General features: G+C 35.7%; 1 protein-coding gene across 2 annotated transcripts; it reads right to left on the bottom strand.

Moving 5' to 3' along the window:
- Positions 1 to 271: 271 nt before the first annotated feature.
- Positions 272 to 27,142, bottom strand: bdl (borderless). Of its 2 annotated transcripts, none has more exons than XM_023155818.2 (7): positions 26,900 to 27,141; positions 21,949 to 22,177; positions 21,467 to 21,748; positions 16,582 to 16,991; positions 13,364 to 13,715; positions 7,443 to 7,742; positions 272 to 628 (listed from the first exon to the last, which is right to left on the bottom strand). In XM_023155818.2, the coding sequence occupies exons 1-7, from the start codon at positions 27,083 to 27,085 to the stop codon at positions 393 to 395; spliced, it is 1,995 nt and encodes a 664-aa protein (XP_023011586.2). In that variant the 5' UTR covers positions 27,086 to 27,141; the 3' UTR covers positions 272 to 392. The 2 variants fall into 2 exon arrangements, with proteins under 2 accessions (XP_023011586.2, XP_074025855.1); XM_074169754.1 differs by having other exon boundaries at positions 457 to 628; positions 7,421 to 7,742; positions 26,900 to 27,142.
- Between the last annotated feature and the right edge of the window lie 159 nt (positions 27,143 to 27,301).

A 27,301-nucleotide genomic window follows, 5' to 3' on the forward strand; every position in this document is an offset into this window, starting at 1 on the left:
ATGATTAGAAAATTGACTACTTATACTACTTCAACTTGTGATGAGTACAGCTACCTTGCTTGGCTGAGTTTTTATAATGGCCTCAAACATTTTTTCTCTATGTAATACACTGCAACGAAAGAAATTCTCAGAAAACCCAATCCAGCAACCATACCAGTAGTTAAAGCTTTTATGCTCTTATATCCTGGAAAAATCCCTAATGCTTTTCCACTGATTGATTGTTGGTCATTTATAAACAAGGCTACTACTTGTTGAAATAAATTATACAAGAGCGGTTTAATATTTGTTTAATACATATGACTAGAACAATGACTACTTATACTACTCCAACTTGGGCATATGTGGTATAAAAAACTAGTGATGAGTACAGCAAGATAACTGTACTTGCTGGGCTAAGTTTTTATAATGGGCTGATGATAAGGCCTGAACCATTTTTTCTTTATATAATATACTGCAACGAAAGCAATTCCCAGAAATCCCAATCCAGCAACGATACCAGTAGCTACAGCCTTTATGCTCTTATATCCTGGAAAAATTCCTCTGACTTTTTCACTGACTGACTGTTGGTCATCTATAGATAAGGCTACTACTTGTATGTCGTATTCAATTCCCTCGACTATATCTGTTACTGAAACATGAAAATAAATTTGATTTACTATAAAAACAGGAGCGAAAAAAACATACTGGACAACGGTGGTACACAGTTTTTATGTAGGTGATTGATCTAATTATGAATGAAAATAAAATATTTTTTGGATTTCGGATGCAGATGGCAAGAATTTATAGAAAACTCTTCAATGAATATAGTTTCCACTAACAATTGTCATCATTTGAATTGAACATCAATAATGATAATATTAATTGGTCTTTACAACAAGTATTTAGCATATGTAACAAAATAATATATCACTTTTAAGTTGAATGAAATATTTTAAATAGTCCATTTTTATGAACGAATGAACATTGTTTATACAAATAGCTAATTCAGTGAGAAAGTACCTACCTACTTTTTCTCATATCACAAATTATGTAATTTTAGAAAAATACTATATGGAGATTGGACACTTTCATATTAATGGAGGAAATGAATTCATTATTGATTTAAATGACGACTATGATAGTGAAACAGAGAATATGGAAGAGGAATTATCAGAAGCTTTCGAAGAAAGTTAGTGAAGTGTTTTTGAAGCGATCATATATATATATATATATATATATATATATATATATATATATATATATATATATATATATATATATATATATATATATATATATGTGAGTAAGTAGTATTCAGAAGTATTTTGAATTATCACTCTGTTATTTCATTATATACGGGGTGTTAATTAAGTATGTACCATAAATTTAACAGACAATTCTTTGGGTAATTTTAAGACAAAATGTTCACATAAAGATGGGTCCGCAAATCCTTCGTTCTCAAGATACAGGGTGTTAAAATAAAAATAAGTTATTCGTAAATATCTTAAATATCCTTTACCTAATTTTGTTGTAATTTGGCAATGGTATTTATAACATTAAGGAGCTAATTCAGCTCGAACGTGATTCAGTTTATTAAGTCCAGTGGCGTCTCGAGCGGGATTTGAACGAATAGTTTTGACTTAAAAATGTACGACACTGACTTTTGCGCAACTTATATTATTTCTTTGAATTGAACAATTAGAAATACAACTTTTTTGTCTCTTGAATTTTTTTCGTATCTTGCTTAGTTTTTAAGAAAAAAAAGTCGACCTAATTGCATATCCCTGGACCTCGCAAGGAATAATATGGGGAATTAAATGTTCCTTTTGGAAATTATTATTTTTACAATTTTTCATTACTAATTATGTAACATTAATACCAAACATTAAATAACATCAACATCTAGACCAGGGGTCTCCAAACTACGGCCCGCGGGCCAAATCCGGCCCGCCAGTGTCATCAATCCGGCCCGCGACAGCCAATAATTTACTGTCATCAATCTGGCCCGCGACAGCCAATGATTACCTAATTGTTGTTAATATTGCTGTGATAAGTTGAAGAAGAAAACACAGAATGATGATTACTCGGTTTCATTTACTTGCAAGGTGAAACTTAACGACAGAAATGATGACAAAGAAAACTTAACTTGAGTATCCAAGTTTAAGCATAATAATAACTAACAAATAATTGAAATGAATCACAGTAAAACAAAATCACTAATGAGATTTATGTAATTGTGATTTTCCACCGACGATACTTTGTAGTTGTGGATCAGTTTTACTTGTACCAATTATCAAAAGAGATTTAAGATGCTCATCGGTTATTGAGATCTGTAAATATTCTTTTTGTATACTTCATCTTGGAAAACGTTTTCTCACACAAGTAAGTAGTATCTACCAAAAACAGAAAACAACCCACGAGCAAATTTATGCAAATTATCGAATTGTTCCAGTGGAAGACTCTTATAAAATTCCAACAAAGATTAATTTTGATATTTGTTCTTAAGCATATCACTGCACCGTAAATCAATAATTTCCATTTGGACTTCCGGAGCCAGGGTTTCAATGTCAGAATCAAAAGGATTTTGAAAACGCTTAATTTCATTCGCAATGACATCAAAATCTGAAAACCGAGTATCAAAATTTATCTTCGAAGCACTCAAAGTTTCGATTGCAAAATTGACGGGGTATTCAGTCTCTGTAGTGTGGCTGAATATTTCACATGTTTCAAAATGTGTGAAACATTTTTTACGTAATTGCGATTGAAATAGTATTATTTTCTGCCTGAAGGATTTGATATTGGTGTATAAATCAGGGAGAAGCTGATTTTCTCCTTGCAATCTCAAATTCAGTTCGTTCATATGATTTGTCAAATCGACATAGAAGGCTAACTACCACATCCATTCACTATTTTCTAAATCGGCAAAAGGGCGCTGCTTCTCATTTAAAAGCGCTTAAGGACTTTTCCGCAACTAAGCCAGCGTATGGCAGTATGATATGGTATATCATTTTCTCCAATCTGTTGAATAAACTCGCGGAATTGTCGGTGATTCAGCCCAGTGAATCTGATGAAGTTAACAACTGATATGACTGGTTTTAGAACTTCAGACATATCCAAACATTTTCCGCACAAGGACTGTTGATGAATGATACAATGTAAGACTAATGGTTTTGAACCACCATCATTTTCTACAACCACTCCTTTATTTTTACCATACATATTTTTGCCTCCATCAGCCTCCAGATTTCAAATTTCTCCATCGAAGGTTTTTTTTATTAATGGCATTCTTAACTTCCTTAAAAATATCTGCCCCAGTTGTCGTGCCGAGAATTCTATCAATATCAAGAAGTTCTTCGTACACTTCATAGCTTTTATCTACTCCGCGAATAAAAATCAACACCTGAGCAGTAACTGACACATCCGTTGACTCATCCAATGCTAGAGAAAACCACTCATGATGTCCATTTTTATCAGACAGTTGAGATTATATATTTTCTGCGATGTCTTGCACCCTCCGAGCCACGATGTTTGCTGACAAACTGACACTTTTAAATAAATTTACCTTTTCGGGGCATATTTCTTCGGCTACTGCAATCAAGTATTCTTTTATCATTTCTCCATCGGTGAATGGTTTGCCACGTTTTTCAATTTCAAGAGCCCCACGAAATCTGGCGCGAGTTGCAGACTCTTGTTCAGTATTCGCTTTGGTAAACAAAGATTGCTGCCATTTGAATCCGCGTTTGAAAGCTTCAAATTTTTCCTTCCGCAAATTTCCTGTATACTTGGAGTAACTTTGAAGATGTTTCGATTCATAGTGTCGTTTAATGTTATAGTCTTTGAGAACAGCTATGGTTTAATTACAAATTAAACATAGCGCCTTATTACGGGACTCAATCACAAAATACTGAAAGTTCCATTTTTCTTGGAACGTTCTGCATTCACTGTCGATTTTTCGCTTCTTTTCCATACTAACAAATCACACATAAAAACAATAAGTCAAATCAAAATACTTCTATTGACGGGTCTTACTTTATTTCACAATAGACAGTTTCGCTTCCATCGCCTTTCCTACGCAGACTAACTCGCAGTTGCGCCGCTAGCCTTTTTATATGCAATTATTACTGCTATCACGAGGTGATCGGAATAGACTAGCTAGAACCAGAACTTTCTCGAACCAACGCGGTAATTCCAAATATTTAATTACGCCTAATGCCACCTAGCGGGCAGCTGAAAAAGATAAAAGATAAGTACATAGTACCACTACTCGCCACTAGATGTCGTTAAGTGTCACAATACATAATAATAATTGAAATGCAAAAAAAGCGTAAGTTTGCTTAGGTCACGCACTTTGCGACTATCCTAGTCTAGAAATATAGTTAAGGGCAGAAATTGGCCCTTGGAACAAACTGAAAAAATCATTATGGCCTGAAGGCTTCAAAGTTTGGAGACCCCTGATCTAGACTAACGAATTGCACTAAATTAAGTGTTGAAAACGATTGCAGCATTTAATAAACAAGTTGACACTTGTCAACTTTATAAGCTTTTAATTTATAATTGTTATAAAAAGTGTGTTTAGTGATTATTTTTCGAACCATTTTTGTAAAACATGGTTCAATTTACTAACAGTGAAATGGCAGATATCCATTTCTGTTATGGAATGGCTCACGGAAACTCGAATGCTGCAAGACGCATTTACCATGAAAGATTCCCTCAGCGTGTAGTGCATAATAGAAGAACATTTGTATGTCTCCATGCACGACTTTCTGAAACAGGCAGCTTGAAAAGATCGACGGTTGTCATTGGGAGGCCTGCAACGGTACGAATAGTTCAAATTGAAGAAGCTGTTTTAAATGAGATTTAAGTTAATCCTCATACCAGTACTCGGAAAATAGCTGAAGAACTGAATATTACCCATGTCACAGTGTGTCAGATTTTATGAGCCCAACAGCTATATCCCTATCACATGCAACGTGTGCAAGCTCCATTGCCCAGAGATTTGCCTGTAAGACTAGCTTTTTATAATTGGTTACGCGGTAAAATAAAAAGAAATCCAGTTTTCCCAAGTCGAATATTGTTTACAGATGAAGTTTGTTTTTCTCGTAATTCAATTATTAACTTCCACAACAATAACATTTGGGCCGAAAACAATCCACACGCCTTGATAGAAAATAATTTTCAAGAACAGTTTTCTTTTGATATTTGGGTTGGAATTGTCGGTGACCATCTCATTGGGCCTCACTTCCCTCCACTTAGACTTGATGGAGAAGAATACCGAAGATTTTCAGAATTGGTTTCACCTGGACTTTTAGAAGAAATTCCAGTCATGGAAAGATTCCGTATGTGGTACATGCACGATGGTGCTCTACCACACTTTAGTGTAGTGGCACGGCAATTTTTGGATGAAAAGTACCTTAATCGCTGGATTGGGAGAGCAGGCCCACACCCATGGCCACCTCGCTCACCCGAAACGAATCCCTCAGATTATTTTCTCTGGGGACACCTTAAAGCGTTGGTATACAAAACTGAAATTCAAAGTGGAGAGGATTTACGGAATAAAATCATTAATTTATGTGACATAATAAAAAATACGCCAGGTATTTTCAGAAGAGTGCCAAATTCAATGATGCGGCGGCTAGACGGTTGAGGCCATTTCCAACACTTAATTTAGTGCAATTCGTAAGTCTAGATCTAGATGTTAATGTTATTTAATATTTGTTGTTATTGTTACATAATTAGTAATGAAAAATTGTAAAAATAATAATTTCCAAAAGAAACATTTAATGAACCTTTTTCCTGAAGTACGAAAAATCACTCACTAGCAGCGCTAGTAGTTCGGTAGGGACAAACACTGCCTAATCCTCATATAAATATATGGTAAAGTAGAATTGAAAAATAATGTTTTTAACAGAAAAAAATGTTCCTGGAGAAAAGTTTCAATTTGCAACTGTGAAGGATAACAATGTTGTAACGTTAAAACGTTGGCTTGCATGCCGTAATTTGAAAGTAACTGGAAAAACAGTGAATTAATAGACAGGTTAGTATACATACTCTAGTAAATGAGTTGCGGTAGATTCAAACTGTAATAAAAGAAATTTAAAATAATTATGAATTTCAGACTTATTTCCGAGTGAATTATGAATCAAATATAGATGGTAATGAAATAAATTTAATTAAATATAATGAATATAATTCAATAAACGATTGAGGTTATATCTCATTCTAATCAATGGTAATTAACTATGAAAAATTCACTATTAATTTCATGTTTAGAGCATACATATAAATATTTATTTATTTTTTGTACTGTTAAATCAACTCTCCTCAAAGCATGTATCCATTTCTTAGATCTAACCTTATTATGAGGTTTTATGAAAGGTATAAAAACACGTTTTCTTCCGGATATTGATTATCCGACGTATAATTCGCAAAACAGTAATGCTTTGTTGGCATTATACTAGCACAAAATAATTTTTTATATCAGATTTATATTTTTTGATATCAAATTAATATTACGTAAATAACACTGTTTTACATGTGAATAGTTTATTGTTTGTCCCAACTACGAGTGCTGCGTCTCGTGACACGTTTGCTGTAGGTACTATTCTTAGGAAAAATGCTCATTCACCATATTATTTTTTGTGAGGTCCAGGGATATGCAATTAGGTCGATTTTTTTTCTTAAAAACTAAGTAAGATACGAAAAAAGTCAAGAAACAAAAAAGTTGTATTTCTAATTGCTTAATCCACAGAAATGATAAAAATTGCACAAAAGTCGGTGGCGAACATTTATAAGTCAAAAATATTCGTTCAAATCCCGCTCGAGACGCCACTGGACTTGATAAATTGAATCACGTTCGGGCTAAATCAGCTCCTCAATGTTATAAATACCATTGCCAAATTACAACAAAATTAGGTAAAGGATATTTGAGATATTTACGAATAACTTTTTTTATTTTTATTTTAACACCCTGTATTTTGAGAACGAAGGATTTGCGGATCCATGTTTATGTGAACATTTCGTCTTAAAATTACCTAACGAATCGTCTGTTGAATTTATAGTACGTACTTAATTAACACCCTATATATTATATAGTTATTGTGATTCTTATATAATAAGAAATGTTTATTGAATAACCAAATTGGTTAGCCCCCTAACTATATTATTAAAGGGGAGCTGTGGGAAGGTAGGTTTCACTATATCGTTTACTTGAACTATAATTATAAGTCGGTTTTGGGTTTTTTCTATTTCGAGGGGTTATTTGAGATAATTGATTCAGGTTGAATAATTAACCCTTCGAATGCTAGGGTGAATTTGTGGAAACTTGACATGGAATGGTTGGACATGGATATGATGTTCAAAAACAGTTTGTATCTCTCGATGGAGCTGAGTTGCAAATGTGTGAGATTAGATGTAATAGTTACTCTAAGTTACAGTTAGACACCTTTTTTTCTGGAAGCACTTACTCAAATACGATGTATTAGTTGTATCTGCTGTTCCAAAAATGAAATCGTCTTCTACCCGGGACCATCTTACTATATACCATTTGAGAAATTCCAATCCATATTCTGGATGACGCCAGTTCACCATGAGTCCTGTACCTGTTGGATACACAGTTACATTTCTAGGGTACCCCACAGGCGGGTAGCGTCCATTGAATTTCTCTGGTTCACCATCCAAGTCTTTGGTCCAAATAAGAATGGATTTGCTGAAGAGACCATCGCCGTCATCGTCTTTGCAGAGCACCATGAACTCATATTCCGTACCTGAATTACAAAAATAAAACAAATCTTCGTTTGGCATTGGAATGGTTTACAGGATGACCCAATTTACTTCTTGAAAACTTTGTTCATTTTTTGTGGATTCGATTATACATATTGAAGTGTGATGACCTTCATCTCAGACAACTGATATGAATCGAAAATTATCCTAGCTATATTATTTTCAGCTAGAGAAGCTATATGAATATATCGTTCCCATTTGATCATCACACATCCAGACAGAATAATACACACATCGGAAAAGTGTAGGGATATTTTTAAAAATGACAATAATTTTTTTTTAGATCGCTTTAGGGAAAAAAAAAAGTTGACGGGTGATTATTAAACGAATGTAACTTACAACAAAATTTATTAAATGGTCAAAAATACTGAGTGCGCATATAAGCAAAACTAAAAAAAAAATGGCTCTTCTTTGGCACCCCGAAAAAAATCATAATACAAAAAAAATTGGAATCAGTACAAAGTATGGCCTTCACGCTGGTTTATTACGGCCCTACATCTATCGTGCATCGACAAAATGAGATTGTCAATGTCTTGTTGAGGTACATTTGCCCATTCAGCGATTAAAAGTTCTCTCAATTGAAACGTTGTGTGAATATTCCCCATATGCGGAGTAATTCTTCGTTGAAGCATGTCCCACACTTGCTCGATGGGATTCAAGTCCTGTGATTGTGCTGGCCATGGCAATACATCAACTCCTTCGTTGGTGAGCCAGTCAGTCACTAGACGCGCGACATGTGGACGAGCATTATCGTGCATTAGGTGGAAGTTTTCACCAACAGCACCAGCAAACGGACGGACGATAGGTAGGAGAATGGTGTCGAGGTACTGTCGAGCTGTGAGGGAGCGATTTAGAAAAACGAGATCGGTTCTGCCGCCGATCATGATTCCGCCCCATAGCATTACTGTACCACCTCTGTATGTGTGGACTTCCTGGACGTGTCTCAAACGTTCATTATTTCCAGGTCGTCTCCACAGTCTTACTCGACGAGAATCTGGATGAAATCCAAATCTGGATTCATCTGTAAACAAAACTGTGGCCCAATCATTTGCATCCCAGTGTTGATGTTTTTGACACCACTCTAATCTTCTACCGCGATTGCCTCTCGACAAAGGTGGACATCTAAGTGGCCTTCTGTTGTGGAGATCTGCTTCATGCAGTCGATTTCTGACAGTATCACGAACAATGGTTACCTGGTGCGTCTGCTGCAACACGTTAACCAACTCAGGTGCTGTGATTGTCGGTTGTCTTCTTGCGGTTAAGATCAAAAATCGGTCTTGAACTGCAGTTGTAGCGCGTTCTCGCCCTGGATGTTGTTCTGCTGGACTGCCAGTTTCACGGAAACACCGCCACAATCGACTGATAACACATTGGGAGACCCCCAAACGAAGAGCTACATCATTTTGTCGCATGCCACCTTGAAGAAGCCCTACAGCTCTATTCATCTCAGCCAATGGTAAGTGATGGCGTTCCATGTTAAAGCACAATATTTCCAGTTTAATTGCTGAGCAAGAACTGCATAGAATGTACAAACTCGACACTTTCAGATTATTCATTTCAGCCGAAAACCTACAGTTTGTAAAAAACTTGATAAAAGATTAGTTACCGTTTTTGCAGGCTTTGTTCAACCCATAGAAATCTACAGGGTGGTCGAGTGTACCAATTTAATCGAAATTAAACGACCTCATGCATTTATTTTTATGATATTTAGTATGTTATAAAAATATCCCCAGACTTTTCCGATGTGTGTATTTTCACAGACAACTATGCTGCACTTGGGGCATCGAAGAGCACAAGAATGGCATAGTAACTGGTCTTGCGATACCGCGAGGAACTAAAGACACTGGTGAACTGCAAAAGATGTCAGAATACTCCGGATTAACAAACAATGAAAAAGCTGATGAGTATGCCCAACATGGAGTATGAACTCCGTATATGGGCCCACTACCAGTTGTGAGGGTATCAAAATCTGTGATAAGAAACCATCAGACTAGAAAATAGGTCAATGAGAAACAAACATAAAGACTTCAAGAGAAGCTGGAATGAATCTTCATGACTGAAAAAAAACCAAACAACTGCTTCCAAACTGGATAGCTTGGTTCAAAATGACCATAAGTCTACCTAATCATTTTAGAAGATATCTGAACAAATAGGGTTCTGTAATGGAAACCTTAGCTGTGACAATGTATTACCCGTTTTTAATCATGATGATTGTTATTCCACGGCATGCCGATAATTTACAAAGAAGGTTGCTAATGGCAGTTAGAAGCCAATATATTTAGAGATGAGTGGTCGCGGGTTTATCTTCTATGGAACAACCCTTTTCTGGATAGAACGCATTTGATTTTGATAAAATCAAGAAATACAAAATATGCATGTACCAGAAAGTAATTCAGAATGAAAATTCAAAAGGCTGATAAATATGATTGTAGTTAGATTTTCTTTTCATAAAAATTATATAAAGCCGGTAATATAACAAATGAATGATTCAAAGTCATTGCAGCTGCAGTAGGATCTCACAATTTAATTAATATACACATTGAATATTACTGGAGCTTTTTTCCTGACACTAAACCGTTATTTCAAAACTTCGACACGACGTGTTTCGATCACCAAGTGATCATCTTCATGAGGAAGATCAAACTCTTGAAGATGATTACTTGGTAATCGAAACACGTGCCGAGGTGTTGAAATAGCGGTTTGATGTAGGGAAAAAACTTCCAGTAATATTCATTACTCCACCACAGGTTCAAAATAGTGCATTACAAAATTTACACATTTATATAACTTTCATCGGAGCCATGTATAAGAATAATATTTGAAACCAGTGTTGCAGATAAAATTCATTCGAATAAGAATAATTAGATATACGGTTGAACTGTCTCCTGGTTAGTGGCAGAAATGCGTTGGGCGAAGGGAACTAAAACTCCCCAAAAGCCTTTGCAAAACATGCCACCGTGGACCAGCCTACCCAAACAAAGGTGTAAGAAATCGTGCCGACAGCTGAATGGCCGCTGGGTGATATGCGGTCACGAACGATCCCCTTGGGGAACTAAGCGAAACTTCATCGTAATCAGCCCACCTCTGGTAATGCGGGGCTCTGCCAGAGGTGACCAACTCTTCCCTTGCTACTCGTGGGAACACACATGAATGAAACAACACAAAACCAGGAAAAACAAAAACCAATCCCTAGGCTGGACAGAAGTGCTCACCTCAATCTAGGGTGGTGGCTGGGGATGAACAGAAATGTCCACCCCAATCTACCGCTTGGAATGGAATGAGGCTAGACATAGCAGATCACTTCCAACAGCAAGGGCACTTCCTGCGGCGGGCGTCAAGAGTTGCGCCTTGAATAAAGGCTGCCCCTGCAGGAAAGCTCCCTCACTTGTGCACCTCCACGTAGGGTACCTCAAGAAGGTTGAAGAAGCTGCGCATCGACAGTAATGTCACTGCACATTCCAAAACCTTCGCGGAGGTCATCGTGAGATACCTCAAGGTTGCCAAAGAGAGTGTGTGTTCAGCGAGTCTTGGCTTACACCTGCCAATATAAAGGAAATGTCTCCTAGGGACCTGTTCACCTTCCTGGAAAGGACAGGATGGACGATGATCTAGGAGGACAACCCTTCGGGAGGATGTACAATGAGTCACATGTGGCCTAAGTGCTATGAGTCTACACTCACCCTCCCTACTCTACAGATACCAGAAGTATCCTTCTCTTGATGATGTTAAGTGGTATGAGTTTAATTTGAGTATCTAATTTATTGATTCAAAAATGGCCGACAGCAAAAAGAAAGGTATTCAGAGACCCAAAAGAACTCCAAAGCAGATGAAAATGCTTTTGGCATTTGGAGAACCTACGCTACTTGGAAATACTGAAAGACTTATTTGTCTGTGGCATGATGGAAGTCGGCATATTCACAAAAAATGATCTCGGTTGAGATGTTGATTCCAGAAATTAATTAGTGAAAATAACTTAGCGTTTCAAAGGAAAGTGCGTCCACTAAAAATAATGAGAAACACAATAAGTGGTAACTGAAGTGAAACACTTCCGTTGGTGTTTCTGAAGCACACCGAAAATTTCATCAGGTCTGAGATTTTTCCGATAAGAACACTAGTTCGTCCTTTGCGCCGCGCCGCGACGTACACGTTGACAAAATTTGTCGTTCAAAGACTACCCAAATAGATTAAACTGACTTTATATGTAGTATTTATTCAATGAGCATTCCTTCTTGATGGTTTCAACCAATTACAGAACTCGATCATACTTTTCAATTATTGTTTGCCATACGTGCATTTCATTTGCCATCAGCAATATACAAGATCGAAACAAAATAGGTGAATGAGTTTGTTGGGATTCCTTCATATTCTGGACTACAGGATGAATTAAAGATGAGTATATGAAGTGTTCTGAATAGTTTTTTCAATAACATAACATAAATGAAAAGAATCCTAAGGTTATCAAGAAAAATAGCTGGTGTTAACTAGATTGGAACACCAAAATCATGTACATGTTTTCTAATTTCCACAAATAAATGATATATTTCACGATAATTGTTCTGTTTTAGGTAATGAAGAAGAAATGTTTCAACTTGAACTCCAAACAATACCTACGATTCAATAACAATGATTTGTAGATCTGTTTTGAATAAACTTTTGAATTGAGGAAATTTGAATATGCTGTCAGTTGAAATATAGAATATAGAGGAAAAATTTTCATGTTACAAATGCAACATAGAAATGAAGACAGTTCATCCTGTTTTATTCGAATAGTAGGCATAGGATCATAGAAGGTAAGCAATATCTGGACATTTTGAATCATGACCGGAAGAACATGAAAAATATTCAACTGAGGATCGGTATACACTATTTTTTCGAATGGGAAAAGAGATGACGGGAAAAATCTCTATAAGCACGTTATGCTGTGCAGTGCTTTTCACAGAGTTAGAAGGTTTCTAAGCTGAACAAATATGCTAATATTGTAGTCACATTAGTGCTCCAGTTTTCTTTTGTTGACCGACTAGATACATCGAAAATGCAGTTATTATAAAAGTATCTATTGATACAGTTTAGGATTTTTCACTTGTAAAATAAATTTTCCAACAAATATAGTGAATGAATAGTTTTGAAAAATTATGGGATAGACTCCTGATTATAATTTTGTATACACTTTGTTCAACTGAAACAGGTAATTTTTATTTTATTGGTCCTTATATCTATCGATATATATATTAATAATCTCCAGGTGTTTCAATTTGTTTGTACCAATTTTAGTAAATGAAAAGTATCAGAAAAGTATAGACTCCTAATTATGATTTATATATATTCTGTTTAACTGAAATTGGCTCTTTCATTTTGAACTCCCAATTGAAAATCACAATTTAGTTCATCAATTTGATATTACAAAGATAAAATAAAAAAAATATCATAGGATACACGTTCGTTAGGTCTTCTAAGAATATTCGTTTATATTCCGGACTTGTACTCTAATAAGTCACCTAGCGAACTTATAACGGAAAATACTATTTTCTTATAGAAAGTATACTAAAACTCAGTTCCTTTCATTATATGCTGATTGAGAAAAATGCTTTTTTGTAAATGGGCATACCTGGAATCAGGTTAGTGATGGTTGCTTCCAGATTCTTCGTGGTGGGTACTGGATATGTTTTCCATTCAGTACTATCTCTAGTTTTATACCAAATGCTGAAGTCTATATTAGCTCGTTGCCTTCCAATCAACCAAGTCAAATGGACGGATGTGGATGAAGATACACCGGACAGATTGTAAGGAGCACTAGAAGGAACATTTTCTACCAGAAGTTCAGTTTCTGCCGTAATAGTCGCTGCTTTATTGGTTGCTGAGCATTGATAAATGCCCTTGTCTTCCGCCTGGATATCCACTATAGTTAAATTTCCTTCATTGATTGAGTATCTACCCATGGGAAGAGAATCGCCGTTTTTCTGAAATTCATGGATGTTTAATGACACAGGCATATTTCAAAGAAACTTATTTGATTTTCCAGGGAGAAAAATGATTCCACCGATTTGCACAAAAAAAATGTTCGACTTATTTGACTTTAGTGGTTTTATTGAATATTAGAACTGATGGTTTTGGTGGAGGTGCTAGTATCCATAAAACGGAATAAAAACGAATGATTTGTATTGAAATTTCCTTCATATTCATTCGTGATGCCGGCTGAGGAAAATTCAGTATAGTTTGGAACAGGTATCCTGTGAAAAAGTCCATGAAATTTACAATTTCTTTTACAAATAGTAATTTTGTAATTCATGACTATATCTAACACAGTTCTAAAATGATTTATCAGTTTAATGATTCTGAACTTTGCAAGTTGAACTAGATCCTTAATTTTTCAACTCCATTATTAGAAAGTTTCAGATGTACTCATGTGCCCATTCTTGGAAAGCTAAGATATCAATAATTCTGTTATTTTAGGTACTTGATTGATCATTTACATTTTGATTATTTGATTTTGATTTTCAATGTTATTATTCCTTTTCAATAATTCTGAATTCGAATTAACATGTTGATTCAGTTTATTTTGATTCCATTCGGCACTTGAATAATTCCCTTTGAAGTTATTTGGCCATGATTTCTCAATATCCCACTATTGAAAAGAAAAAAAAAACATGTTTTTGTGTGGAATGGATAAACCCAAAAACATATTCAACTGACATTGAAAATTCCATTCAACTTTGAAAAAATTAAAGATCCTTATGAAAATTGCGATATCGTAATCCAAGTTGTAGAATTTTCCTCTATTTTCTGTTGAAATTGGAACACAAATTTATTTTCAGTGAAGTGTTCATTCTCTATTCTTTTCAAGGTAATCTCTTATAGTGAGCAGTGGTTTCTTCACCCTTTTTCAGAGATATTGTATATCCTAGTCTTGGCGAGCCTTTTTTTTTATAAATTTTGATATACTTGAGAAAAAAAAATTCTAACATTGGAATGTACGTTGTATCTTTCTGGTTCAAATCCTACCTCCGAGAAAAAAATAATCCAGAGAACAATCAACAGTTAATTATGAACGACGTTTTCCTTTGTATTTCTCAAAGTAAAAGTGCAATTTGTCAAGAGGAATAAAATCACGATCAACTTTACAGGTGATACTACAATTTCATTTACAGCCAATTCTTTTCCAAATCTCACCAATAATGAATGATATAAAAAAGTGGTTTACAAATTCTAGATGAGTACACTCGATAACATCGAGCTGTGTTTACAAAGAGTAAACACTGAATCCCAAGTAATTTTCATTGATGAAACATTGACATTCGGGAATCATCGATTTCCTTCACTAGAAACTGAGAGAGGCTTTATGGTTGTTATGGTTTGAGAAAATTGATGAAGATCTTTTCAACATAGCCAAAACCTTCTATTTTTCTAATTTCACGTGCCCATGCACGATTTACGTCATTATTCTTTGGGAAAGTAGTATTTAGGCTATCAGGCTATCTAAGATTCTAAAAAAGGTCCTAGTGTTTCTATATTGAAACTTAATAGTACTGGCACTGTTTTCTGGCAGAATCTTCCAGGATAAGCTCATTCCACCCTTCGAAACTTGATACCAAACAGTTGTTGGACTACTCTAGGGATGAACTACGATGTCTAACAGGCCTTCTTACAGGACACTGTCATTTGAATCATCAAATGCAGAGACTTGGACTGTCGGAAGACAGTGTGTGTCGCCTCTGTCTGGAAAATGATGAAACAGCAGAGCATATACTTGGTGCCTGCCCCGCTGTGGACCTAATCAGATTCTTTGAGTTCGGCAGATCCGTACTCTTACCATCTGTCCTGAAAGATCACTCACCAAACAAACTAATCGGCTTCGTTAGAAAGCTGGGTTTATTTGGCCGAGTGTGAATAGGTGTGAGCCACAATAAACCCTTGTGGGTTGCGGTGGAGGGTCGAATAGACCCTCACCGTTCATTTCTGATTACAAATGAACTACTTTTGGATAATAGTACTACTACTACACATTTTTTTGAACCTATACAAAATATGAAACATTACAATTTTACCATGTGAAGAAGAGGTGCTTTATATATTTGTATGAAATTTTATTATTGTGCATCTATTGTAAGAAGTAATGGAAAGTTTGATCACTAATTACCGTGCTTTTGGATTTTAAACCTCATTCTAAGTGAATTATAATTATTAATTTCTTTTTTCATTTTGATTATTCAATGTTCATCCGACTTGCTTGTTCATTGCTTATTTGTATTTTGGCGCAATAAAGCACAATTTTTAATGAAAGAGAGGGGTGTTTTTCAGAACAATTTCAAATTGATCACTCGTTGACATCTGTACTGATTAAATCATCTAAAAGAACAATTCGTTTCGTGGCCAGTTTCAAATTACCTACACTGTCTAAAAGAACAATTCGTTTCGTGCCAATTTCATATTACCTACACTGTAGGTTAATGGACTGGAGCGAACGACAAACAAGTTTGTCATCACCCCATCTGCCTGTGAACGAGGTAACCAACCGCATATCGGGAATTTGCCAATTCCCCGTGGCCAAACAGTCCGTAACCGATCTGCAAGTGTGTTCTAATAATTGAAAATCGATTGCGGCAGTTGTATCGCCAACAGCATATGCAGGAATAACTTTTCAGTGCAGTGAATAATTCTGAACTGACACCTGTCGGATATAATCCAACGCCCTTCGTGGTATCAGCCAGGGGAGTAGTTGTTTTCTGATAGGTGTCAGTCTCCAGCCAGTCTCCAAGCATGCCCTCTCAATTTGTGATCTGTACTGATTGATTTATAGAACGGATATGAATGTTCGTAAAAACTCACCTTGTACCAAACTACAGTCGGTTTATGCCCATCCTCGTCGTCTTTAGCATCACACGGCATTTCAATAGTCTCCCCTAGTTTCTTCAGATATAAGTTATGGGGTGTCCTGATGAACACAGGTGGCCTCTGAACAATCACGTGCATGTTAGTAGAAGGCCCAGCGCTTCCCAAATCATTAAATGGTGTACATGTGTAAGTTCCACTGTGCGTTTCGTCTACTCTGTTGAAGAAGAGACTTCCGTTGCGACGGTAGAAAACTCCCTGTATATTATATGGGTCGAAAAGAAAGCCGTCTTTCTCCCAGCGTAGGTTTGTAAGCGGTGGATTGGCTCGGAAATGACAGTCGATAAGAGCAGGACGGCCATATGGGAGGTGAATTTCTGGAGGGGCATAAACGACTTTGGCTTTATCTGGAAACAAATTAATATTCAGGAATACCAATGTTATGATGATTATGAAAAGAGAAATGATGATTTTTTTCCACAAATATACTAGGAATATTAGGGGTTCTAGGATTGTTCCTTGTGGCACAATAAGCCGATAACGGCTTCAAATTTTCCTCATCTGTGGATACAAATGGAAAGTGAGTCGACAAAGGTGTGTGGTATATTTTCTTCATATTATAGCATGAACGCATGAATAGAATCGGAATTAGGAGATAACCAGAATTAGAACGATTGAAAAGACAGCATCTACAATGTATGGGACTATCTGTGGAAGGAAATGTTCAATTTTTTTAGCAATCTGTCAGTGTAAGAGAGTACTTTGTATTATAAACAACAGTGATTATTGACATTCAATATATTCAACCTTTTACAAGTTTCTCAATTTTCAAGATAAGATCAGTCATTGAAAATATTCGAATATTTCTGAAACAAAAAATGAATATCAATGTGAATTTTTTCAATTGTATGTACTCGAAGAGATTTTGTTTTGAATTGGACGTTTTAGGATTGATATTTGTTTTTATAGGTAAAAGGCTGCTGTAATATATTTTTGAAATTTTTCTACATTTTCATCACCATTTAGCTATTAGGTTTTTCTTGAGAAAATCTTGAGATACACTCGACAGGCTCAGTATAGAATGAAACATTAGTTCTCGATACTAACTGTAGATAAATATATCAGTCTCAATAAAAAAGCAGGAATCAGAACGAAGCAGTAAATAAAAACGATAGCACAATTATTCTACCATTTTCCTGCTGCTTCAAGAATATATTCTAGGACTCAATGGAACAATGAAACTCATATCATAGTTTTGATTACAAGTGGAAATCAAGAAATCGATAATATATAGTATTGAAAGTACTGATATTCAGCAATATAGCTTTATATTAAGAGACCATTCCACTATAAATTGTTTCTCACTATGGAATTTTTTTCAAAAAATGCGTTCAATTCACTTCCATTACTCATTGTTGTTGTTCCTACCTGTGTCTATCTATAATTATTCAAATAACAATTTGATGATCTTTAATGCTACTTCTAGGATTATTTCGATCATAGAAAATGTGAAATAGTCAAACAATCGAAGAATCTATTATTTTTAAGGAATCGGGAAAACATATTATATATAGTATAAATATTTCATAAATTCACTATATGCAGGACCTTTTGCTTGACATTTCATTTCACTATAGAGATGTTTTTACTGCATCGAATTTTTCTATTTTACAAGATTCAGTATCATCATTAATAATAATCTTTATTCAGTCTTTCCATATCACATCTGTTTAAAAAAAAAATTCATTTTTCCGTTAATCAGCTATCGCCCTCATACGAACGACAACTCTCAGAAGTTGAAAACTTGTGCGAGCTAACAACTAACGAGGTCTTACCTTTTAACGTGTGATTCCTAACATGAAACATGATATGTTACAAACCATGAGAAAAATAATGTCACAAGAATTAAGTTAATATTTTTATTTCTGAAGGCACATTTTGACAAGATTACAAATCATGAAATTATTAAATAACAAAAGTTAATTGGTGCTCCGGGGCGTGTTCATTAATTCTAGTGGCGCATTTGCTTTTTCAGCTGCAGAAAAACCCGGAAAAACCTGCAGCCCCACTTGATCTGAAGATTTTGATCTGCCAATGTTCTTTCTTTCATAAAACAAAATGTAGGGTGTCTCCAGAGGCTTCAATAAATTTAAAACATCGCCAGAACACTTCGTGTCATGACTATCGTCAAACTTAAAAAGCCTGTTTCTTCTTTGACCAATGCATAATAATGACCTGATTCAACGCCAGAACCACAATGAACAATGACTACATGAAGATTATAAGAGTGGTCTGTTAGATTGAAGTGTTCATCTATTTCGAACTTTCGTAGGAGTTTGGTGCATCCGCAGAAGTTGAGTCATGTTTGAAGATCATCAGTGTCATTATTTGATTGACTGGTGCCTCAGATATACTTGTTTTCTTATAATAATCGGTTAGTTTGGCTCATGTTTGGTATAACAGGTGATCATCACCCGTTAAAAGTTCCATTTTCAGATGATTCCACAATAATCTTTGCACGGACTGGTTATCAATCATATTAGGAAACGCTAGTTGAAGATCCAGAAAATCACATCCGTCTTTGCTACCTCTTGAACATTTACTACAAAGTAAACAAGTGAGGATTTTTTCAGCAAAAGATCTATAAACACAAGACGAGATAGACTGTACGAAATCATTCAATCCAGAGCGGTCAGAAGTATTGATTCTGCTATTTTTTTGCTCACAAAGAGTATTCAACAAGAACCCAAAGAATTCGGATCAATCCTCTTGTTGTCCTAACGAGTACCTAGTAGACTTCAGAGACTCCAGGAAATCGGTTGGTGGGAAAGATGATACATTCTTTCGAAACTACAACTGCATGAACAATTGTTTGATTTTGGTGAATATCCAGAAAACATTTTCTTTCTCGTTCATCGTTAAAACCTCTTTCTTGAAATTTTTCGTCATGAGCAACACTTGTAAAACGCTATTCATGTAGCAAGTGTTTCCTAAATCATTTAATCCAATTTTCTCCTCAAGATTTTCGGAACAAATGTCTACTGATTCTAAGGAAGAACATGTTTCACAGAACCTGTATCAGAACTATTTCTCAAGCTGCAATCGATCCTTCCAAGTGATGAAGGGTTTCGTAGAAGGATCGATTCGGCTCTTGCCGAATCGATTCTGTACTGTGATACTGTAGAAACCTATATCCAGGGCCGGATTTAGGGCAGAGCAGGCGGGGCTACTGCCCAGAGGCCTTACCAGGAGACGGGCCCCCACATTAAAGATAAAAAACTATAGAATTTTGACGGGTAAGCAACTTTTACGTTTTTCCTACCAAACATTTTTTCGCATTTTTACTAAGGATACTTGTACAAATATAATAATATTATTATCGATATATCAGAAAGCTATTCAGTATCAAATTTTGATTTGTTCTCTCAGATTTGCGGGAAGATGATTGAAAAATTGTATACCTCTATACGAGGGTTTCTTCTCAAATGTGCGTAACTACATGAAGATGTTAAGATTTAATATTTTTGAAAATGTATTCGTTTGAATTCATCTGGTTTAAGTCTGAATATGAGTCGAAAAATACTTCTTTGGAAAACAAATCAATATCGATTATAGATATCATTCATGAAATAGACATGTAATTTATGATATTTTGTATATTGCACACTTCAGACTGCAAACTATATAATTTAATGATCGTATATCCTACACAATTATGCATTAGGGTTGAAAAATCTGTTGAAATATGTTTTTCCTTTAACTAGCTGTCGCTCCCCTACGAACGACAAATCTCACAAGTCGAAACTTGTGCGAGCTAAAGACTTACGAGGTCTTACCTTCCAACGTGTGATTCCTAACACTCACAACAAGCTTGCTTCATCGGAATTACTTTCGCTCATTTACTGAATTTGTCTTTTGTTTTTCAGTTATGCTTGAATGGCACAGAATTTTCATGAAATCCATTTAATTCTTGTCATTCAATTGTATTTCGTTTTAGTCAGATTATTAGAAATACTTTTTTATTATCGGACCGAAAGCATTGCTCTTGAGAACAATCGAATTCAATTTATGGTTTTTGAATTTTGCTAATGATAAGGTTATTTTTCATAATTGCTGTTGATAATTCTTTGATTGGTCTGGATATTTCTGCTACTGGACTCTAATTCATTTTTATATATTTTGCACATAAATATCATTGTGGAATAGGGATATTTTATTATCAAAACTTAAAAATTTCCTCCTCACGCTCAAACTTCAGCCAACTATTTCAGTAGATCTTACAACGGTTTCCCAGAAATCTGCAATTACTTTTTCGTAACAATTGATACTCAGTCATGCACATCAGAGACTAAACTCTCAAGGACCTTCTGAGTGAGCCCTGTTCAGTACCATATTTCAGAAGAGTTCAACAAAGTGATTGTTTTGATTGGCTTCCGGGTTTTGCCGTGGTCAACTGACACGTCAGTTGACACATCAAAAAGAGTACTTCGACCACGCCACTCAAGATGACTGCCGCAGTTGCAGTTGAAACGTTTCGAGATTATAACTAAAGATGACTACGGCAAAACTCGGAAGCCAGTCAGAACATTGACATCAGCCGTGAAAGCCTAGATTCCTATATCAATAAAGTGAATTATCTGAAATGTGCACATTGCGGAATAGAATTAGTATAGTTCCTTTTTTCTGCAGAAATCGCATATTTTTTATGAAAGTCAAAATGGTTTTTGGAAATCAGATGAAAGACACATTCGTGATCATTTTGTGATGTTTGTTATTTCAAATATTTGTGATGCACTCTTTGGAACCTTTGGTGTAGTAATATTCATTTCAAATATTGAAACCGTGAGTTGCGAAAGACTGTATTTTTATAAAATATACTCACATTGAACATTCAGAAAAGCTCTGGCTGTTTGTCTTTCCCCATCAGCATTCGATGCTTCACACTCATACTCCCCAAAATCACCAGAATCTGTAGGACGGATAACCAATGTATGATCTTTGTTGATCCAGGACCTGGTTTGGAGATCATGGTATTCATCAAGAGGGATGCCATCTTTAAACCATTTTACTCTAATAGCATAATCTTTCGTTAGGCAAGCAAATTGTGCTTCTTGACCTTCTGTAACGGTCTGGTTTATTGGGGGAATCGCCAGCAAGTTTCCACCTGCCCAAAACGAAGGAAATATTACTATCACTATAAATGTTCTGTATGGAAAGGCATTATATTATTATGTATTGATTCAAAAGTGGAGAGTGATGTACTTTTTCGCCGATTTAGAAATTGAATCAAAATAACACAACGTCACACTGAAGCAATGAAATCGATATTGCATTGATACACTTTTCTATGTAGAGTTTGCTTACCGCTCACAGTGAGGTGAAACCAAGTTCCATTATTTCTCCAAGGAGGTGTTCTATTGGGAAAAAGAACCCTGCATTCAAACCATCCAGCATCAGACTCTCTGATGGAAGTTAAATTAATAGATGCAAGACCATAATGTCGTTGTTGCGATTTATCAATTAGTGCTATTCTTCCCACGTAATCGTCTGATTCCGTGATAAGTCCGTCATGCCACGAATATATAACCTCGCCCTGAAATGGAAATGCAGGAATTATTCAACTCACTACTAAAACAGGAAGGAGGACGTCACAGATGCAAGGAATAACTGTAACTACCAACAAAAATGATTCAAGAAAATACAAGATTCAAATACATCAGTTATTCGATGCTTGATATTCTGAAATGAATAAGGAATTTTCATATGAAATGCAGTCTGACATTTATATTTCAAATCAAGTCATTGCACTTCACATCACTTGTTCCATGAACTCTCAAACAAATATGGAATTACTGATTGAACAAAATGAACGAATACCATTTCACTCGATTAAAAGTGTCGAAAAGTAATTTGGTAGAGCATATATGCACATTCCCTTGAAGTTGCTACTGATTCGATAAGGAAAACGATGATAAGAGAAAATTGATATGTGTCATGAAGTAAAACAGAAGCGTTCTGGTTCATCATTGTGACATCCTGTATATAGTATTAGTGTAGCACTCTGTACATAGTACTTTTTTATATATCATCTACGAATCGAGGAGCAGTATGTCTAGGTGAGCGAGAGAATAAAGATCGGAAAATAAGGAGTTGTTTTATTTAAGTTGAATACATCACAAGTGGCGACGAGGATGGGATTCTGAGTTATAAAAAGTGCAAATTCATTTTTTTATGCTCAGCAGTGAACCCCGAGTCGATAAAATGACGGAATCTGTACAGTATACGGGACATATTCAGGAATTCAATCCAGCTACGTCGGATTGGTCGATTTATAAACGTCGTTTGAACAATTATTTCACGGCAAATAGTATCAACAAAAGTGAACGGAAACGTGCCATTCTTTTAAGTTTATTGAATGAAGAGGCATATCAACTACTATTCAATATGTTCATTCCAGAAGAACCTGAAAAAAAATCTTACAAAGATATTGTGAAATCCATGGACAATTATTTTCAACCGTTAGTGTCTGTTTTTGCGTGTCGCGAAAAATTTTTTGAAGCACGAAAATCAGGCAATGAATCTCCAAAAGAGTGGGGTGCAAGTTGAATACATCACAATCATGAACTGTAAAAAAATATGTTTTCAATTGACCAACGATCAAAAATAATTGGTATGACGGAATGATGAAAAATTCAACTTTGGTGTTTGAATACCTCCTTAAATTATTCTGAGAACTGATTTGAATGCATGCAAAACTATATCAATATTGAAGGCGAACTTTTTGGAAAACAAAACACTTTGGCCCACAGTGTTTTCTATACCTCTTGTAAAGACTTGAAAGGTGATCCTCAAACTTCCTTTCCAAGTCCCACCTACTTGTCCTAATGTATGTGGAATATAATGTGATCCAATACATAATTTTTATACGCACAAACTTCGTGGTTCAAGATCTGCTCGGTGTCTGTTTGATGATTCTTGAATGCAATGTTAGCAGCTACATTTCAAGTCTACGGAAAACACCGTAGCCTCATTGCATTTTTCCTCTAAATTTTCTAGGACAACCATTCCATCAACCTATTTTCAGTTATCTTGTTCCCTGTAGTAGTTAAAAAAGTATTTTCTTGGATATTTGTCATATTCTCCTAAATATGTTTCAGGTTATCTACAAATTGTTTGTCTCCAGCTACGTGTCCAGCTCCGTGTCCAGCTCACCCATAAGCTATTTCGATTTGCTATTCCTGTCAGTTCTTCATGGCTCTCCTAGACTAGTCTCGATGTCACTTTTGGATGTATCAGTACTCCGACTCGATGGACAATTTGTAGGCAATTTTCAGTTTCACGAACTAGCAAAGCATATCTGAAGCACAATTAGGTTGCTACTGTAGACTTGAAAAAAATGCTACTTACATTATATGAAATCATTATATCATTCCATTTCTGAGGTGTTTCCGAAGTTGGGGTTGACATTCATTCTTTTTTCCTACGGTAGATGGAATCTGCACTGTTTTTATTGGGAATAGCGTGCACTACATATCCTTTCCTCGCAGTGTAGGTGTAGGGGTTACTTTTGTGATGACCTCGCCATTCTTTGTGATTGATGCCGACGACATAACTTTAGTCGTGTAACTTGTAGTGCTCTGCTCAGATTTAGGGTACAAGATTTAGCTGTGCTACAGCCTAATTGAACATATTAGATGATATCGTCACAGCATCGGATAAAGACAAAATAACTGCCTTAATATTGATCGACTTTAGTAAAGCTTTTGATACATTGAATCATCAACTACTTCGATCTATATTACATTATAATGGACTTTCTCATAGCACTTAATTTTTCGATTCATATCTTTCACATAGACAAAAAATTGTTAGATTGGAGAGCCACATATCAGATTTCAAGATAATTTATTTGACATTTGTAATTCAATGCTACTATCTAATTTCAACCATTGTGACGTAGTATACCATTATTTTCTGAACAAAAAAGAGAAACAACAAATTCAAAGAGTTGAAAATTCTTGTTTGGTATTTTCATACGGTAACAAGAAAGGAGAACCGATTTCTCATACACTGAAAAAAGCCAGGTAGCTGAAAAAGTACGATATGGGGAATCTTCATTTTTCGACATTATATCACTGAATTATTATTAATAAAACACCTCCCTGCCTCTATACAAAAATAACTTATCGAACGGATGTACATAATGTGAACATCGGTTGTTAAATGATCCACGTTGTTAGGTACTCCATTGAACTATTCAATAGGTCATTTACATAAACGATAGCTAAATTCTATAACAACCAACCACCTTCCTTTTGATCAAAATCTGTTTCCAGTTTCAGGTACTGCCTGAAAAAGCATCTTCTGAACAAACAATAATCTTCTATGACATATTGGCTTCTGTAGGCAATAGCTAAAATATTTCAGTATTTTTACGTTCATATCAAGTGATCGTAAGTGATCATTAGGCCCGAGAATCATGTGCCCTGAGCGAGCACACTGTGCCAAGAATGACAGCCTTCTGCATCTGTCCGGCTAAGATTTCTGCCTCAGTGCGACAAGTCGGTATGACTTTGAGATTCGACAGTAGAAAGGGCATCATTCCACCAAGAACTCCAATAGTCAGAACAACCATCTTGACAAAGTGGTCTGGGTAGAGTCTGTAGAGTTCGAAGAGAAAGTCTCGATATTTTATCAGTTTTTGCTCCTCTTTCTGGCTGATATTCGTCTCGACAGGTGCTGAAAACTCCACGACAAATATCTTCTTGCTCTGATCGTTGGAGAGGGACTACATCAGGCTTATTAGCTTAGATGACTCTGAGGGTGGGGAAAGAAAAGTTTCAATAAATTTGGCACTTCTCGTTCTCCACAACGGATTCAATATCCCTCGAAGCGTAGGCCAACACCGGTGTCTTGTCAATACCGTAAGAGTGCCGCTTTATGTCGATGGATATAGGCCGAGACCGCATATGCTGAACATGCTGACAGCAAGTGCATTAGGTTATCGGACGCCTCGTGGCAGACCCTGCACTTTGTGTCAGGAACTTCTATACCTATCACGCGACTGCGGTAGACTAAGGTGATGAAAACACTATCCTGGCATGCCATGATGAATCCCTCAGTTTCCGTCTCCAGCCCACTCGACCTGAGGAAAACGAAAGTCAGGCGCTTTGATAAGCCAAGGTCTTCAATGTTATTGAAGAAGACCCCATGTTGACATAGGTAAGGTGATCTCTGCGGCTTTTATATGAGCCTTTTGCTGAAAGGGTTCCAACTCGTTTTTTTTTTACCGAAGTATGCGCTGGTCAGGCCCTATCCACCGAAGCTCCGATACATTCGGGAGGGCGCGCTAGCATTATCAACCAACGACTACTCCCCACGCCGTGGGGTAAGTGATCATTGGGAATTATTATTATTATCATTATTATAATATTATATAATAGATATTTAGTGACACTTCATTGTGAGATCTAACAGTTCACAAAATCGCAACATGTCTTTCACTACACAGTAACTTTGAACTCATTTTGAACTCATATGGAAGCGTAAATAAATAATATTCACATAGATGTGACGTCATTGGCTCCAATTTTTGTTTTACTCATTATGGCGGGCTAATGTATGTTGTCAGTTCATTTTATAGAAAATAAATATCTATTTTTAATGTAATTTAAGAATAAAGACGTTTTTTATTATACATAAATCCCATTTCATTTTTGGATGCTCTTACCATGCCTATTCAGATTGTGTTCAGAAGAAAACTGTAAATGTTCAGTGAAGAACCTATAATTCAGGGAAAAATATTGTTTTAATGGAAAAATATAGAAGGATGAGAGGAAAAAGCCATCTGTCCGTGAAAGATGCAGCGTTCTGGAGGAAACAGGAGACTTGGAGATAATTTATAACTCAGGCACTTACAAGTAAGTAATAGAAAATACCGAATAGCATCTTTCATAGATATTCTATGATAAACAAACTTTTGTTTTTTCCGGGAATTTCATGAGTTTAAAAGCTTCCAATTACGTTTGGATTGGGAAGATTATTTCCGCTGGATTTAGCACATTAATGTACTTACCATACTTATTTCGGAAACAGTGGATAGTGCGTTTGAAAAAATTGATGTAGCTCATCTTCTGGTTGAATACTCAATAAAAGTTCACTTGTATTTGATAATGATGATAATTTGTTGATTCAATTTGGAACTTCAACTTTTAACTCATAAATATAAAAATTAAAAAATTGTGATTGGCGATCAAATATAGTCCCCCGATCCTCTATAGCTCAACATTTCACTCATGGAAAACACAGAACTTACCCTTCTCTTCCAGAATAGTTTATAAGGTATTGGAAAACTCTGAGGAAAATCGATTTCACAGTTGAACACTATGTGATCACCAACAGCAGCTGTTAGGTATCGTGGTCTGGTATCTTGCAGATAATAACTACTATCAATTCCACCACAGAAAAACATCAACAGGGTCACCGCGGCAATCGTCTTCATTGCGTTTTGACGGTGTTAAATCTACGCGTGCTCTAGTCGTATACAAATTACACTAGATTAACCAAATCGAATGTAATCGCGAAGGTACTGTAAGAATTGATGTAGCCCAGTTTACACTCTATTTAGGGTGATTCTTCGAGTCGAATTCTAACGATTCGGAATCAGAAAATATAAACAAATAATTCAAAGAAACGAAAACAATAGAAAGTTCTCTGG

The sequence above is a fragment of the Leptinotarsa decemlineata genome, unplaced genomic scaffold (genome assembly GCF_025532065.1).
Source record: "Leptinotarsa decemlineata unplaced genomic scaffold, Ldec_3_MD MMD2_P_RNA_scaffold_6, whole genome shotgun sequence".
NCBI classification, from domain to species: Eukaryota; Metazoa; Arthropoda; class Insecta; order Coleoptera; family Chrysomelidae; genus Leptinotarsa; species Leptinotarsa decemlineata.